This window comes from Accipiter gentilis, chromosome 18 (genome assembly GCF_929443795.1).
Source record: "Accipiter gentilis chromosome 18, bAccGen1.1, whole genome shotgun sequence".
Lineage (NCBI taxonomy): Eukaryota > Metazoa > Chordata > Aves > Accipitriformes > Accipitridae > Astur > Astur gentilis.
Genome location: NC_064897.1, coordinates 15,655,860 through 15,673,955, shown reverse-complemented (window position 1 = coordinate 15,673,955; position 18,096 = coordinate 15,655,860). Strand labels below are relative to the sequence as shown.

Genomic DNA, 18,096 nt, shown 5'->3' with positions numbered 1-18,096 from the left:
TTGAGCTGGTATGTCAGAGCCCCAAAACACCGAAGGGTACTGTCTATCAACTGAATGTTTTCAGGTGGGACAGATTTGGAACAGGATCCTTCGGCTGGATGGCTTTGTAAAATGGGCTCTGCAGTTAGCGTGATGTTCTTGGATTCAGTTCAGTATGCTTATTTGCTACCCTTGTAAAGCAAATAGGGATTTCATGGTCACTTCTAGCCCCCAGAGTTTCTCCTGTCAGTATCACCAATGTGCCCTAATTTCCTCCACTCTCTTTTTCCTTCCCTCAATTCTCAACCCTGTTTCAGGAGAAGCGTCTGCAGCGGACAGAGTTTTCTCCCAGGTGGATGTCTGACCATCAGCCCATCAAACCAATCAAGCAGGAGGTGAGGGGGGGTGCGAGGGGGAGGACGACGGAGGGAGGCGAGAGCAGATGCCTCCTGGGGGAAAAAATAAACCGCAGCATCGCTATTCAGTGGGAAGGAGTCATTTGAAAGTGCTTGTGCTGAAAGAGAGATGGGTGGTAATGCCCGTCAAAGGCAGGCTGACACTCGGAGTTTCTATGGCGAGCAGGGAGGTGCTGCCCTCTGGATTGCAGAGGTAACCGGCCTCGCCGCAGACTCGGGTGCAGCTGCATATGGAAATCTGCGCTCAGTCTGGGGAATTCCACTTCAATGAAAGTGCTGGCACATTCGAGGCAGTTCAAAGAAAAGTTGAAGAAGGATGAGAGGGCTAGAAGAACCGGCTTACAAAGGGAAATGACAGAAATTCAGCCAAGGGGAAAACGTGAGGCTGCAAACACATGAGGGTGTAGATAGTGCGGAGGGAGAGAAGAATGACTGATGCAGTACGGAGCGGAGCTAAGAGGGGGTCAGCTGGAAATGGAAGTCACAATTTAGGCTGTTTGAAGAAAGGCTTATCAAACTGCAGCCTTGTCAACTGAAACGGCTCTTTCCGTGCCTCTTCACCCTCATCTCCTCTCCACCCCATCAGTGTAACAGTGCTGCTGCTTGCGGGTCTGTGCAGTGAACCAGACCCAGGAAAATGACTGGAGTTAAATATAACCTTTTTCTTTGGTCGCAGTTATTTTTAACGTAGATCAGCTTTCCGATCCAGTTCACCACGCAGCCCCCAACAGTCACGCTGGCACAGCCAGGGGCATGGTACGGTGGAGATGGGGGGCCTTTGAACTGGCAACTGCTACCCAAGCCAATGGGTCAGGCGACACAGGTTTAGCTTTGGAGGAAAAAATTGGCTTGATTCTATCAGGCTGTGGCATAATCTCTCGCTGTAGATGTAATGAAAACATAGTTACCTGGTGTTTTGTCAGACCCTGGGAAATTAAGCTGCAGGGAATATCCCACGTGAGCCAGGGTCAGGGGTTTCCGCAAAACAAAGGAGAAAGTACAGTTCCCCACAATAAATATAATTACTTAGAATAGATAAATAAAAGGAAGGAAGAGCCTCTCATCATGCTGCAGATAAAAGCCTGCCAAGAGGAAAATAAGACCCCAGCAATGGTCAGTTTGGGGCCAGAATTGCTCTCTGCAAAGCCCACCGTGCAGGAAGCCGAGGGACACGTGTTTGTTCACAGGCAGCAGAAATCCCAGAGGAGGAGGGGAGTGGGAAACACATGGAGCCTGAATGATGCTAATCAGTACCGCAGGTGCTCCAGGTCTGCAGCGGCAGAGGGCTGTTAATTGCTGCCTGTGGGCCAGTGAAACGTTTCCCGTGAGCGGGGGGCCCTCCCCGGCACCCGCCGCGCCGGGGCGTGGGGAGCCGGCCAGCGCGAGGGTGGCGACGCGCACGCCGGCACCCCAGCGGGACGTGGCGGTCATCCCTGCCGCGAGGGAGCCAGGGAAGGTGCCAGCATGTCTGATGGCTTGTTTGCCGAGTGAGGGGTGGGCAGCAGGCGGCTCTGGGGGAGAAAACCTCAGCCCGCTGCAGGGGTGACCCCTTCCTCCCAACTCCGTGAGCTGGATGTTGCTTCGGTCCGAGATACAACTGCTCCGTAGGCTCCTAATCCTGCGGGGGATTTCTCAACAGGTGGTTCAGATTAGCTCCTCATTAGAGAGCTGCCTGAGCAGCACCCTCATTAGGGCAGCGCTGCGGAAACTGGAGCAGGGAAGGTTTGGAGGACGAGGGGCCGGGGCGTGTGGCTGGAGGGGGCTGGGGTGCCCCGAGCACCCGTGCCTCCTGGCCTTCTGCCCCTGAAGTCTGATACCCACTGTCTGGAGAGCAAAGCAAAAGGCAGAAGTTTGGCCCTTTCGGGGTCCCGGGCAGGGGGCGAAGGCCGATGTTGTGTCCTGGAGTGCTCTCTGGCGGAGGGAAGGAGGCGGTGATGCTGCGGTCGCAGATGCGAGGGGTGTTTTATTATCCTCCAAGTGGGGAGGAAGGTGGAGAAACATCCCTTTGCCACCTCTGTGGTCAGGAAGGAAGTTTAACATGTGTTGGGTCCTTGTTTTTATCGTTCCAATAGGCGTCTGCTTCCATCACATCTAGTAGGAGTTTACTTGTTGTTTTGCTTATTTTTTTAACCCTGAGTTGAGTACATTCATCCCCAATGGGCTTAAGTGGAACATCAGGCAGTAGGTCCCTCTGAAAATCAGGCTATTTCTGCGTCTGCAGCGTCTCAAAGAGCCCATGCCAGGATTGCTGCTGCCCTGCAACTGCTGCAGGGAGCAAGCGCAGTTGTTGTGAGCATCTGCTGCAGCCCTTGGTGCTCGCTACACTATGCTTGTGGTTTCTGCTTTTCCTTTTCTTCTCTTCCTTGATCTGCTAGGATTACATCCTGTTCTTTGCTTCAGATTGTTCCGTCGTTTTGTCGATGCTGTATTTGTGGTGGGTTGATGTGGAACGTGCTATGGATTCTGTGTCGCGCCATTACAGTATAGAGTGCTGAGTGCACCCTGCAGGCTTGGAGAGCCCTGGTGTGAGCACTGCAGCTTGGATGTTGTGTTCACATTTCCATAGGACATGAATGGTGGAAACCGTATGAATCCAGGGAAAGGGAAGGTCTGATCTGTGCACCAAGCTGAAGAAATCAGTGTGGTATGCCAGGCTGGCTTAGATCTACTGGCTGGAGAATCTAGAGGCTGATGGTCACATCCTCAATAAAATATCTTGGTGTACCAACTTCTGGTGGCTAGTTCCTGCTCACCCCTTTCTCTTCCTAATTGCTGCACAACCTGATGGTTTTTGGTTCCTACTGCAATTTAAAGATTGGTCAAAAAAGTTAGGGGAAAACTGTTGGACAGTGGTTAGGATCAGTCCTGAAAAGAAGTTGTTTGCAGTGCATGAGTAGAAAATCTGATAGTAGGGCAGTTGAGAAAGAAATATTAAAAGAATCAAAAGTGGAAATGTAGAACCCGATTCTGTAGGTTCTGGACCTCTTGTACCTGGCATAGCAGTTTCAGTCCTGGGCGTCCTGGTGTTTGGATATTGAATACTTGGAGGAAAGGCCTGAGAGAGACAACTGGAATGATTAGGGAGCTGGAAGGACTGATTTATAAGGAAACATTTAACTTAATTACAGAACCGTGGTAGTTTTGTATAAGCGTCTGAGGAAGCCCATAAAGGCTGGAATGTGGCTGAAGAAGAAGAGAATTTATGTTCACCCAGAGCAGTGTAACTGCGAATAATTGGATGGAATTGAGGGGATGAGAAATTAACTTTAGACCGAATGTGAGGAGAAGCTGACTAACCTAATGGTGTATGGACTTCACAGAATAGTTTCCCTAGGAAAGGGGTAGAAGAGTGAGGTACTAATATTTGGCGAAGATAGGCAGAATTCCCTTGTGGTAAGATTGTGCTGTGGGTTTCACCTAAGAGGATCAGCACAGAATAGCGGTTTTGCTCTCCAATATGTCCCTAAATGCATGATATGGTCCTAATGTCGTCAAGAGTCCCATCACCCTCTCTTGGACACTTCTTCACGGCTGTTGGTAGCTGAAGCATAATTCTCTTAATATATTGTTGCTGCTGGAGGCAGGGAGATAATACATGATGCTTGTCCACGGAGAGCTGCAGGGGGAGATTGTAGGGCAGTGCTGTGTAGGGAAAGGGGAGACAGAGGGGGAATGAGTGTACAGTGAAACCAGACAACATTTCTAGGCATTTATCAAAACACCCTGAGGTTCTACTTCTAGGCAATGAAACAAGGACAAAATAGTAATCATGGTGCCAGATTTTTTTCTGGGGATTAATAATGGGCCTGGAGAAGTTGATGGTCTGAACAGCAGCCAAGGGACCCCAGCTGATTGCTAATCCTCAGGAAATGCCTTCTGCCTAAGTGGCAGTTGCTGGTTATTCCCTGAAAATGAAGGTGGAGAAAACTGTATGCACATTGTTCTTTTCCGGTTGATATTCCCTGCTTATAGGGCACACATATCTTGGTCTTGCAGAAGTCAAAGAGGTGGGAGTGGCTGGTGGATGACCAATTTATCTGTCTTATAATTAAATTAAGCTAATAAAGGTAATTCCACACTGCCATATACATACCTCCCACTTTATTGGAGAAATAGGAGCAGGCGATTCCTGGTCTGGGAAGCCTGCAGTCTAAGTGGGATCAAACAAAGCCTTGCAGCCTGCTGGCAGTGGGGAGGTGAGGAAGTGGGGCAATAAAGAGCCAGGCATCCTTGAATGAGAAAACTGGTTGGGGGACCCAGCAGGAAAACTGTCCAAACAAACAAGCAAGAGCTAGTTCAGGGGAGACTAGCACACAGAAATATGGCAGGCCTTATTTTGAATGGGAAAGGAAAACACTCCAAAAGATAACCTTGATGCAAGGCTCTACCAGCCTCTTTTCCTATCCTAAGTACTTTGTGTTTTATAGCCAAGCCAGGTTTGGCGGAGTAGTCCTTTCTGCTCGCGCTTGCAACTTAGGCCTCTGCTAGCTGGAAGGGGTAGAGGTGTTGTGTGGGGATGTCAGCAGCCTGAATCCTTTGCCCAGAGGGAAATACATGCGGTGCGACCCCGGCAGAGTGGCAGCTTGTCTAACCCATTGCTTCTCCTTCCTTTGTCCCTGTCTCAGTAGGATTTCATTGCTTGACAAATAACTTTCCTTTACATGTTGCTTTTCATCCAAGAATTCATATGTATAAATCCTTTTTATTCCTTTCATTTTTCCCCCAGCCATTCATTGTAGGTATGCTTTAATACTTGCTCAAAGTAAACCTGCCTCTGCTCAGACTTTAATAAGCCACAATGCATTACAGTTTTTGGTGTACCATTTTGTTACAGGTAAACCCGAACGTGCTGAGTTCAATGGAGAAGCAGAGGCGCAGAGAGGAAGAGGAGGAGCGCCAAATCCTTATAGCAGTCCAGAAGAGGGAGCAGGAACAGCTGCTAAAGGAGGAGAGGAAGAGAGAGATGGAGGAGAAGGTCAAAGCAGTGGAAGGTACATGCAGCCAGTGTGAAGCAGGGATGGAAGCTTTCAAAGCCAAGATTGAGATCTTGAATTAATATCTGCCATTTGCATTCTGCCCCTGCCAGACCTGCTAAGGGGAATATCTTTTCTTGCACTTACCTCTGATAAATTGGTCTGACTGTAGCTTCTTTTCCTTTGTCTAGCTCCCTTGGTGTTGGTGGCTGTTCTCTAGTGCACCCTTCAGCTATGTTGTCTTCCTCAAATCATGCTTATTTTCTCCCTTGCCCGAGCTGTACTTTTTTTTCCTGCTATTTGAGTTGTTCCTCATTTCTCTTCTGTCTCCCCACTTGCGTCCTCATGGATTTCACTGTGTGCAGGATTAGCTGGCTTTGCTCTTGCTGAATAGCATTTGGTCCTTTTGGCCCAATGCGTGATAAAAGGATTCCCTTTGAGGAGAAAGGGAAGGTGACAACATGGGAGTAGCAAGAGGAGTATTTTTATATTGCTACTGGCCTTATCAACTGAAGAACTAAAAATGAGGGGACCAGGCTAAATACAGCACCAGAAGTGGCAACTTCAGTTGTTGGTCTTGTTTTTTCGTGGTTTTGAATTAAATGCTGATTTAAGCTGTTCTGCAAGAAACAGCTGTGTTGTGTTTAATATGTCAGATCAAGGCACAGACAGCAGGCGTCCTGCCAGTACATGTAAGCACTGGTGTCTAAGAGCAGACTAATTTCTGACCACCTTCTCCCTGTCAGCATCCCTTACGAGGATTCCTTTATCTGCTGCTTTTGCCACAGTGGCTAGCTGGGCTGTTGCAGTTCCAGGGAAAGGCTGAATATCTTCAGAAAACTGTGGTGGTAATGTGTGGCGATATCAGTATCATGAATCCTTAAGTGGATAAAGAATCAGAAAAGGAAAAAAGATTAAGTTCATGCAAAACTTGTAAACTTTCCAAGATGAAACAGTCTGCTACCAGATGTTTGGTAGCAGACCAGATGTTATCTAAGAATAGTTTCTTTTACCTGCTTACTTTTCTAACCTTTAGAAAATCCAATTACTTGCTTGGCCTTCATATATTCCTGGTTACCAGTCCTAGCTAATCCGGTGCTTTAAACTGATTCTTCCAGCTTCCATATCTGCCACAGATATCTGTCTCACCTTGGCAAATTGCATATTCTCTGTGCTTTAATTCTCCATCTGTATAGACAAAATTAATCTTGAAGTTCCAGAAGAGCTGCAAAGATAACTGTGTCTGCAAAAAAGTCTTGTTTTGGTATAACCCATGTCCTTTTCTGGGTAAATGCAATCACTACATCATCTGATGCAAAGGCACCAGAGACACTCAAAGAAACTGGCATTGGATTGGCCAGTAAACTGTTTTAAGCCAGTTTAGCAAACATTCATGCTTTTCTTGGCAGACATGCTTTTATTTTGGTTTGTGCAGTTTCTTTCAGTTTAGTTTAAACCTGTCCCTGGTCAGTTTAGGCTGTTAGTCAGTTTAGGAGAAGTCTCCTTTTAAGCTGGTGCAAAAGCTGTTTGGAAAGGCTGTTTAAATGGCTGACTTGTTCAGTTAAATCACTGCAGTATTTTTCATCCCTAGAAACGGCAGCTATTGAGGTGAAACTTTGGCTTCTTAACCATCTTTCCTTATTGACAAGCACACCCTCCATTAGCATTTACTTTCATAACAGTTCTTATGAGGGACAGAAAGTGATTTGAAAATGAAGTAATTCATTTTGCATGGTTCAGACTTGTTAAAACTGGACATCCGTCAACAGAGATTTTAGGGTAACAAAGATTTTCATGTATTATGCAGTGTGTTTGGGATTTAACATTAATTTTGTAAGGTCTTCTGTAGGAGGATAATGTGAAACACAGGGTGAAATATCTGCTCTCTGATGAACTTCATCAGCACTTCACCTGCTTCTCGGTTTTTGGACTGTATGCCTGTTTTTAGATCACATTCCTGTTTCCAGTCTGGCATTTCACTTCCTCCCACTCCAACACATGCCCCAGGTAGCGAGCCTCCTGCTGGGCCCATCTGTACTTCCCTGAATTTATGAGTTAAAGCAGCTTTCTAGATTTCTACCACAACAGCAGGTTAGAGTTTCCCAGTTCTCTTCCCAGATGCTGCTCCAACATTCTGTCTCACACATATGACTTCCTAGCTGTTTGAGATCCATTCTAGGGCATTGGTGAGATTTTGAAAGCTGCTGGGTAGGACTCAACCCAGGCCAAGAGCATGACAATGAGCTCTGCTAGTGACCTTTAACATCCTTTATTAATCACTTGCCATGGTAGAGGGAACCGCCATTAATCCTGAATGAGCTCCAGTCTGGTACCAGGGCTCCAGGGCTCCCTTGATTCCTGTCAGTTTACCGGGTCAGATCCTTGGCAGACCTTGATGGATTTCTAAAATCTACATCACCTTACCTCTTGGCTGCTGTTGCCATGAGATTTTCCTTTTGCTGCCCAATTCATCGCCTCATGTTTTACTCATCTTTCTCACTTGGGCATCCATTACGATGTCATCTAAGTGGTGCTGATTTTACAGAAGAAGCATTAAGTACTGAACTGTGCTTGGACAGACTCAGATAATCTCTGTTAACTACAATTTGATGTTGGACTTCTCATCATTAAATGTTATAATAGATGCTGTTAGATTCTGTAGGGCATCTAAGACGCAAGTCCTGTCTTCCCAACTTCAGTGCTACCCAGAGTCTTCTAACAGGAAACTTGGACTTGCTTTTACCAGTCTTTGACACATCTGGCCATGGACCCCCCTGGAAATACCAACCTTGTAGCTACTAGTTTTCTTGTGCCCTCAACTCCCATCCCAAGTTTGCTTTTGACTGACAGAGTAAGACAGTAAATTAATACTTTTCCAACAGAGCTGGTGCTTCTTGAGTCTTTGGCATTTTCCAAAGATGGAGCCTCTGCTAGAAGGTGTTAGCCAAGTCTCCCCCATCTTTCTTTCACTCAGGGTGTTCCCTGATGTGGCCTGTTTTCTGGTGTCTTATTCCTATAACATCTCTCCTTGAACACTACTTTCACAGAATTCTTCTCCTACAGAAAGTTGGTACAACCACAGGTGTTTAGTAAGTCAAATGAATTCACATTTCCTATAAGAAAAAGGAAATGAGGTTCATAAGAGCCCATAAACTTTCTATTATGAAGCAATCTGTTAGCCAGCTGTCTGGTTGCAAACCACAGGTTATGTTACCAGCGTTGCTTCTTCCTGTCTCTCACCTCTTAAACCAAAGCTGTCCCAGTGGCCCTCCTGTGTGGCAGCTTGCTCGCTCTGGCTGCTGGCCATGAAGGCCTACCTGAACAATCTTCCCAAAGCTAGCCATGGTGGTGGAGGATATTAATGACCTCAGTTACTCAGTGCCACTCAGCTGGTAGAACTTCACCCTTCCCTCAGCACTGCTCTTCATCCGTTTCAGTGCAAAACCAGCTGCATTGAGTTCACCTGGCTGAGGTGAGGCATCTGAAGGATGGTAACTTAACAAGCCAGCTCTTTCCACAGTGCTGATCTATGCCTAGGTCTGTGCATTGAACACACCATGGTCACAAATTTGTCTGGAAGCCGCCTAGGGTAGCTTCTGTATCACAGTAATGCTTCAAAATCAATGATTGTAAATTCAAGGGGAAGTGAAGAGGCGTGTTGATGGTGCGCTGTATTCTCACCTCCTCTGCTCCTGTGCTGTTGCTGCTTTTGGTGAAAGAACAAGAACGTTTCACTGGAGTTCTTGAGAGATGCAGGACCTGCCTTCGTTTTCCCTGCAAGATGTTGTTGACAGGGAGTGCTGAATGGTTTTTCACCTCTCTTCCCTCTCCATTGCAGAACGGGCCAGGAGGAGAAAGCTTCGTGAAGAGCGGGCCTGGCTGCTGGCACAGGGGAAAGAGCTCCCCCCTGAGCTTTCCCACTTGGATCCCAGTTCCCCTACCAGGGAAGAGCGAAGGACCAAGGATCTGTGAGTATGCAACTGGGCATGCAGCATACGAGTGCATTGAGGTAGTGAGTACGAGAAGGAGAGGAGTGTGATCATTCACAGGAATGAGGAGGGAGAATTGAGGTTGGAGAACAGTGAGGAATAAGCTGAGAAACATCTGGATTTGGTCCATGCTAGAGGAGTGTTTGTGATAAGGCCTATTTGTCAGCATTATGGCATAGTGTGTGGAGTAGAAGGGAAGATGAAGTATGAGAGCATGTCTTACGTGTCCTCAGTCTGCATATTTACTGTTGCGCTTCCCATTACAGCTTTGAACTGGATGATGAGTTCACAGCCATGTACAAAGGTTAGTCCTGCCCCAGCTTTCCCCTTTGCATGACTTGCTCAAAGCAAAATACTCCTCCGGGTGTGTAACAGTTCACCTTTCTTTTGCTACTGCCAGTTCTAGATGTGGTAAAGGCTCACAAGGACTCTTGGCCCTTCTTGGAGCCCGTTGATGAATCGTATGCTCCCAACTACTACCAGATCATTAAGGTATGGGAAGTGGTCCAGCCATCTTGACTGATGCACTTTGTTGACTGGGATGCAGTTTTTTGGAAGTGTTTTGAAGTTTTGTGGCCTGTGTTACCCTCACAGTCAAACTGCATGACTCTAGTAGTCCCTTCTAGCCTTACAAGTCATGGAAACCAAAGATGAGGTGCTGCCTCTCAGGAGAGCAGCCTCCACTCCCCATCCCCTCTCTGTGAGGAAGCTAGCTATGCAACTTTGTAAACCCGATTATGCTTGCTGTAAGTGAAGGTACGTTTTGTTGTGTTTCAGGCCCCCATGGACATCTCTAGCATGGAGAAGAAGTTGAATGGAGGTCAGTACTGCACCAAGGAAGAATTTGTGGGCGATATGAAGACCATGTTCAGGAACTGTCTTAAATACAATGGTGAAGGCAGTGGTAAGAGCAGTAAGATGCTAAGTTCATATATTTGCAGTGCTCAGTCAAAGCAAGCAGTGATCTTTTCCCACTCACCAGTACTTGGTTTGTGCTTATTCTCTTTTAGGGTATTTTTGGGAGGCTGGACGAAAGAGTAGGAGCTCCTGAGGAATATGGCCTGGGGCGTTAGTGAGGTTTTTGGCACAATTTGGTCATGCTGAATTGGGGCATGGCATACCAAGGGACTCCCATGTTGGTAGATGGTGAAGGTAGAACATACAAAGAGAAGAAAGTCTGTTTGTTTCTGAGCTCATTCCTTCGTATGCTTGTGTGTGTCTGTGTGCCCCTTTTTCTCATAATATCTAACACAGACTTTGAAAAGCATTGGAGTCTGGTTAGCTCCCAGTGTTTGTTGAGTACCACAGAAAAGTGAGGAATGAATCAGGCTTGTAGTCCTTTGGATGGAAAATGTAGGGTTTAGGTTCCTTGACTATTGAATGAACATGAGTCTGCAAACAGGAAACCCTGGGTTTAATTGCCATGCCAGTTAAAATTCTATATGTTGCTTAGGTAAGAAATCACTTCCCATATGGTAGGTCATCACTGCAGACTGTGTCTCACCAGCACAGCCTTGAAAGGAAAAACAGAGCTGCCTGGCTTGTCGCTGTGGGCCCCAAGTAAAAGCATTCCTGCACTGCCACTGAGAGCTCCGTTTCCCCAGAAACTTCAGGGTTAGTTTAGTGGAAACAACTGGAAAGGCATTTGCTTCAAGCCCTTGTCATTAACACCTCTCACATGTCTTTTCCTTCCTATCCACTCCAATGAAAAGTAGGAGCCCCTCTGAGCAGAATTGTACTGTGGAAATGATGCAATGGGGACACTGGTGTTGGCAGTAGCTTTCACGTCAGGGTCAGCAAGTGCTTTAGAAACTGTACATGGATAAATATGTTTGCTGATTTTTCCTCTGTCTTGTAGCATGCAGCAGAGATTTGAACGAGTCCAAGAAAAGCCCCTGAATGTAATCAAATAGCATTGCTGGAAGTTCACATTTCTTCTCTCAGCACTCTGCTGGCTAACTCTGCAGGTCACACATCTCTGAGAGCAGAGGTGGTGCTTCTTGTAATGTAATTCTTGGCACTATGCTGGAACACTGAGTTAATGCTGACTCTGCAGGCTGTGCCGCTAATGGTACTTTGTCATGCCTCTGTGCCTGTCCTCTGGTGGGGTTACTGAACTAATCTGATGCTGCGTTGCTTATGGAGTTTAAGAACATAAACCAAAGTTGACTAGTTAGAAACACGTCTTCCTCAAAGAAACTTTGTGGAGGAGAGATGAGTTATCTGATGGGGAAAGTCTGATGTTGCCCAATTGTTTCTCTCTATAAGTCTCTGTCCCTGATGTTGTTTGGTTTTTTTGACTGCAGAATACACCAAGATGGCTTACAACTTAGAGAGGTGTTTCCACCGAGCAATGATGAAGCACTTCCCTGGGGAAGATGGAGACACAGATGAGGAGTTTTGGATCAGAGAAGACGGGAGACGAGAGAAGAGGAGCCGGCGGACTGGCCGCTCCAGCACAGGCAGTGTTTGGACTCGGTCGCGAGACCCAGATGGACCGGGCAAGAGGCAGCAACGCCTGGAAAATGGAGGAAAACCTCCACCATATCGAGCTACTTCCAGGGCTCCTGCTTCTTCCTCCTCTTCCTCTTCCTCCTTCTCCTCATCCTCTGCAGAGGATCCAAGTGGCAACCCAATGCAGCCTCCTCGAGAAGTGGGCCCTTCCAATGGACGAGGTTTCCCTCGCTCTCTGCAGTACGGCGGCATGCCCAGCCCTGTGCCACATCCCGGCCAGATGGTAAGGAGCGGTTTCTGCTGTTCTTCACCCATCAGGCCTGTGGAGGGAGGGAGGTAAAGGGGAATGAATTTCTACTGTGAAATCCCTACTGCATGGCAAGGACCTCTTCCCAGAGATTAAGGGTCAGGGCTATGCTTTCTACAACTGAAACTTTTCAGCCCTTAGATTTAAACTGGTACAGTTTCAGTCTTTGCCACACTACCTGGGAACAGTCTCCTAATGTTTCCCATGGCTGGCATGCCCCCATGTGGGCTTGCACCAGCTCTGGCTCCCCCAGTTCTCTTCTTTCCTTGGACAGTTACCCCGTTGTGCATGGAAAGCAGTCACATTTCCTCTTTAATCTCCAGTTTATGATGCTGAACAAGCTGGCCTTCTTTTGTCTCAATTGTTTACAGATGCCTGGTAACTTTGTGCCGTCTGTGTACTACTGCATTTGTGCCTTGAGTATTTATAAAAGCAGTAAACAAAATCAAACACAAGGCCACCCTGGACTGCAGCAGTGACCTCTCTTTAGCCCAACATTTCTTCTCTGAATGCCACCTGTTCTGCCTCCCCTCTGGGCTGTTCCTTACCCATCCTTCACTGCCTTTTCCATTTTAACCAATGATGTCTTGTGGTGTGGTGTATCAGCTGCTGCTCTGAGATCCAGGCTATCCCTTGCCCTGTTAGCTAGAGATCAAACAAGATTTTTAGAGCAATTCTTGTGATGCAGATAGTGGGAGACCATAGGAGAGCTGGAGGCAACAAGTATTTTGAAGAAAACTCAACACGTTCCACCATCATCCTAGTTCCGCCATCCTACTTTGCATACTCTTGTGGTCAGCTTCTCTCCTTGGAGAGAACCACTGCCCCCTCCAGTCTTTTTGCTTGCTCCCAAGTAGTTGGGTGGCAAGTGAGTGTATTGCAACCTTAAGCACAGGGACACGTGGCTGGGGTGTGAGAGAGTGGCTTTGGCAGGGGAGCTGTGTCACCTCGTAGGAAAGAGACTACAGGTTTTTCATGGTATCTCCAAAAAGCCCATCTGCTCATCTGTGTGGTTCCTCCAGCCTTGGCTTCCCCTCACCTGCAGCAGCTCTAGTCCTTTTCTGCGCTTCACAGATTGTTTTATTTCTCCCTCCCACACCCCCCTCATCCCCCAGAGACCAGCCGTGCCAGGAACTTTTGGTCCCCTGCGTGGATCGGATCCCACGAAACTGTATGGCTCGCCGCGAGTGCCTGAGCCCCACCCCGGAGACCCGGTCCAGCAGCACCAGCACTTTGCCATGCAGGTAAGAAACGCTGCAACCAAGGGATTCAGCACCTCGGGACCTGCAGGTCTCCACCGCTCCCTCCTCGGTGTGACGGCTCTCACCGAGACCCACCCTGCCTCTCTCTCTCTCTCTCTCTCTCCCCACCTCCTCCCCAGCCGGCCGTCGGACTGAGCGAGCACCGTGGGCACAGGCTGGCTGCCCCGGAGAAGCAGGCATGTGCAGGACCGACCCACATCGCTGGCCTCAGCCCCCGGCCGGGCGCCCTGCAGCTGGGGCGCGTCAGCGGCCCCCCACCCGACACCGTCTACCCACCGGCCCAGTTCCAGCAGGGCTTCCTCCCCCCGAGGCACAACGGGCCCCCCATGAGGCCGCCGGAGGGCTCGGAGGTCCCCCCAGGGCACATGTACCGGCCCTACAAGTACCTGAACCGCACGCACCCGGCCCTGTGGAACGGCAGCCACGGCCCTGGCAGCCAGGGCGCCGTGGGGCCGGAGGAGAAGGCGCCCATGGGGCCGGGGCCCTCGCTCCAGCCCCGCGCCCTGGGGCATATGATGGACCCCCGGGCCATGAGGGCACCGCTGCCTCCCAGCCAGTGGACCGAGCAATCAAATTTCCTACCTCACGGGGTGCCTCCCTCAGGGTATATCAGACCGCCCGGGAAAGCCGCCGGCCAGAGGATGCCGCAGCCGCCGGCCACTCTGTTTGGGGGACCGCCTCAGGTTCAAAGAGGGTGCCAGGGCGGGGACTCCATGATGGATAGCCCAGAGATGATCGCCATGCAGCAGCTGTCCTCCCGCGTGTGCCCACCGGGTGTGCCTTACCACCCTCGCCAGCCACCCCCGCCGCACCTCCCCGGACCCTTTCCCCAGCTGGCTCACGCTGCCTCTGCCGCCGGCATGCAGCCTCCGAAACCTGTCGTGGGGAACGGGAGCTCGCAGGATCCGACCGGTCAGACCATGGAGTCGGAGAGCAACCAAGGTAACACCTCGAGAACCCGCCCGCCAAGGCGGCAGCCCCTGCCTGTAGCATTTGACCTTCCCTGCCTGCATCTGTTACCTGCATCCCCCTGCCTGCCTCCCCTTTGCTTCCTGCCAGGCATCCCTCCCGCCCGCTGCACAGCACCGCCATTTCCCGTGCCGGGGCAGACCCTCTGCCCGCTGGTGTGCACTTGTGGGGAGGGAGCAGAAGCACCCCTAGGGCAGCTTTGTTGCTCTTGGGCTCCAAACTTGTAGGGGCCCAAACCTTAATTGTCATGCAGATGCACAAAATCTATGTCTGCAAATGTGGCTTTATCTGGATTTTTGCCACTAGAGAAGTGGAAAATATGCCCTGACCTTCAGGCTCACCAGAGCCAATTTTAACTAGTGGCTGAGACTCAGCAACCAAAGCAGGGGTTTTTTTCTAGAAAATAATTAAAATCTTGATAAAACAGTTGTGGGGCACACAGTTTTTACACATGCCTTTTTATTTTTTTTAATCTAAATTGGAATACATTTTCTACTCCAGCCATCGCTTAGATTTTTTTAAGATGGGTTTGTTCCACTGTAGCCTGCCAGAGGTCCCCTCTGTCCCAGCTATACCTGCAAGTTATCAGTTTGCCATGGGGTGCAAATGCAAAGCATAGGCTGTGATGCTTCTAGAGCTCACTTGGAGTTAATATAAAAATTGGATCTGCAGAGAGTTAGGTAAAGAAAGAAGACGTTACGTGAATAACTGGTTTAAATATACTCCTTTGAGTATATGTCAGTATGGCTTCTCCTCTGAAATGCACACGTGCCTTGTGCGCTCTCAAAATCTTCACACAACAGGACTGCCTGAAAGCCCCTGAGCAGCCGTGTCAATTCAGGTGGGATGGCAGTGTGTCATGTGTGCCGTCACAAGTTTCTTTCTAGTTGAATTTCATTCATTCTAGCTGGTAAACTAGAGATCAAAAAAACCCCTTAAAAATAAAACAAACCTAAAGTAGAGATCAAAAAACCCCAGAGATCAAAAAAAAAATTTTTTTTTCATTAATTCTAGCTGGTAAACTAGAGATCAAAACCCTTGCATCTTTTATCGATCCCTCGTGTGCCTTGCACTAAGAGGAAACTCTTTCCTTGTGTGGCATTGCTTAAAAGTCATCATCGTTTAACTGTGCTGGATATAGAACAGAGACTAGGGGAGGATGCTGAGTGATTGCAGGGCAGAGTAGCCGCACCTCCAAATCACAGTTGGTTAAAATATGGCTGTGATCAGCTTCACGGCATCTTGGTGTGTGGTAGCACTTCTGCCCAAGATGTGGGCAAGTGGGGTTTGTGGACCAGAAAGGGCAACACAGCCTGAAATCAGGCTGCCATTACCCTGACTTCTTATCTTGCCATCGTGCGGACCCCACTGTGGTATTTCCCAACTCTGCCTTTCCATTAGGCAGCCTCTGCACACCCATGTGTCAGACCAAACCCACGCGTGCAATGTCACTCCAGTGGAGGTATGACTTATCAGTGGCTTGCAAATTACAGTGTGCTGTATCTTGAGGGTTCTGTCCACGTGTGGCATCTTTCCAAGAGAGGTGCAATCTCATGAGTAATTTTTAAAAGAGCTCTTTTAAAAGAAGCAGCTACTGAAAGTCACCCAACTTTGTAAAAATGCACTCCAGAATTACTAAAGGTCTCTGAAGGGAAGACTGTGTGATGGGTGTGGGTGGCTGCAGCCCCACAGAAGAGTGAGTACTTACAATGGAAGGACCTTCATGGCTTTAGAAAGTCACTTCTTTTTCTCTTCTGTTTGCACAAAAGTGGGATACTTTTTCCATCCAGATGTTAGGGACCTGTCAGGCAGAACTGCCCAGCAACTCTGGGTCAGCCGCAGCAGAAGATGCTGAAAGGCTACTTTGGTAGACCTGGTTAAGCTGGCAGGAATTACTCTTTGGCACGTGTGCTTTGAGTGAGTGTGAGTAGGCGTGCGTATGTGTCGGGCGGGGAGGGCCGATTTCCAAATTTAGTCCAATGTGTGACTTTTCCCCTCTCGTTCCAGTGGAGCCACCGGCAGGCGTCGACGAGAAGGCTCAGTGCATCGGCATTCCTGACGGGGCCTACGCCAAACTCCTACCTCATCCCAAGCCCCCGCTGCCCATGGAGTGCACCAGGCGCGCCTTGCCCCCGGACGGGGAGGGGGACGGCTCCCGTGTGAAGGGCGACCTGAAGGCAGGGCAGGGCAAAGGCGCGTGGCCGGCAGAGAGCAGCTACGCCGGTGGCCCAGGCTGCGTGAGGGACCTGCTGCCCGCCCCCGAGAGAGGGGGTCCCCTGCCTGAGAATGGGGCGGCGGGTGAGGGGCCAGTAGCCGGCGCTGAGGGGAAGGGGCTCGCCGCCAGCCTGCTGGAGAAACCCCTCTGTGGCGGCGGGAAGGCTCTCCCCGAAGCGGCCGTGCCTTGCATGGGGCAGGGCACTGGCCTCCCCGGCGTGGACACCGGCTCCATGGGGGCTGCCCCCAACCAGTTCCACCCTCTCTACATGCCTGGTCTGGAATACCCAAATTCGGCCGGGCGGTACCACATCAACCCCGGCCTGCAGGGGTTCGGCCCTGTGATGGGGGGGAAGCCGCCTCCTCCCGCCTCCCACCCCCAGCATTTTCCCCCACGGGGCTTCCAGCCAAGCGGCACCCACCCCGGCGTCTTCCCCCGGTATCGGCCCCCCCAGGGCATGCCCTACCCCTACCAGCCGCAGCCTCAGCCTTCCTACCACCACTACCAGCGACCGCCCTACTACGCCTGTCCGCAGGGCTACTCGGACTGGCAGAGGCCTCTCCACCCCCAGGCCAGCCCCAGCGGGCACCCCGCTGCCCACCCGCCCCTGGCCAGACCCCCTTTCCCAGACCGGGGGTCCGCCAGCGGCTTGCAGGGCTGCGAGGCACTGAGCGCCGCCCTGGCCTCTCCGAACCGCATGGACGTAGCGAGTGCCAAAGAGGTTTCTCCGAGCGACGGGCAGGATCTGGGGCCTGAAGACGAGAAGTCCGAGGAGTCCCAGGAAAGGCCAGAGAGTCCCAAAGAGTTTCTTGATTTGGACAACCACAACGCGGCCACGAAGAGGCAAAGCTCGGTGGCAGCGGGGGAGTTCCTCTACGGAGCCCCCCCACCGCACCTGGGTTCGGGGATGGGATTTGGCCCATCGGCTTTCCCTCCCCACGGGGTGATGCTGCAGACTGGCTCTCCTTACGCATCCCGACATCCCGCCAGTCATTTCCAGCCCAGGACATATGGATCGCCCATGAATGCTCACCTGTCTCATCATCCGGCCTCCGGCCAGGCCAACGGCCTCTCTCAGGAGGGACCCCTGTACCGCTGCCGAGAGGAGAACGTAGGTCACTTTCAGGCCTTGCTGATGGAGCAGAGAGGCAGTGGAGGTGGCATGGGGGTGCCACCCCAGGACTTGTATAGACCCTCGGGGTAAGACCATGTTTTCTACGAGAAGGCAAGGCGGGAGGGGGATGATGCCTGGGTGACGATAAGTGTTGGATATCCTTGAAAGGATATGGCTTGAAGTCAGAGGAGATGGCAATCGAAGTTGGAAGGCTATCAGGTGACTCTTAGGCCCTTGGAGTAAGAGGTCTCTTAAGCTGGAGTGAAAGTCTCATTGCAGCTCCTTAAAACAAGTAGCAATCGTTATGATGGAGACCTATTAGCCTGTCCCATCCATCCCCACACCAGTGCTTTGTTTTATCTGATAGTGTTTTGTTAATGTGTCATCCAGGGCTGTGCATCTCTTAATCAAATGGACT

General features: G+C 50.0%; 1 protein-coding gene across 3 annotated transcripts in view; it reads left to right on the top strand.

Moving 5' to 3' along the window:
• LOC126047774 (cat eye syndrome critical region protein 2) overlaps positions 1–18,096 on the top strand; it is a 97,443-nt gene that overhangs the window by 78,165 nt on the left and 1,182 nt on the right. For 2 of the 3 annotated variants that reach the window (XM_049821862.1, XM_049821864.1), the window contains exons 8-17: positions 297–374; positions 5,230–5,386; positions 9,207–9,336; positions 9,624–9,661; positions 9,758–9,849; positions 10,135–10,261; positions 11,664–12,094; positions 13,234–13,362; positions 13,500–14,322; positions 16,357–17,764. In XM_049821862.1, coding sequence (XP_049677819.1) covers positions 297–374; positions 5,230–5,386; positions 9,207–9,336; positions 9,624–9,661; positions 9,758–9,849; positions 10,135–10,261; positions 11,664–12,094; positions 13,234–13,362; positions 13,500–14,322; positions 16,357–17,764 — 3,413 coding nt within the window. The remainder of the gene's footprint in view (positions 1–296; positions 375–5,229; positions 5,387–9,206; positions 9,337–9,623; positions 9,662–9,757; positions 9,850–10,134; positions 10,262–11,663; positions 12,095–13,233; positions 13,363–13,499; positions 14,323–16,356; positions 17,765–18,096) is intronic. The other variant, XM_049821863.1, reaches the window with a different exon arrangement.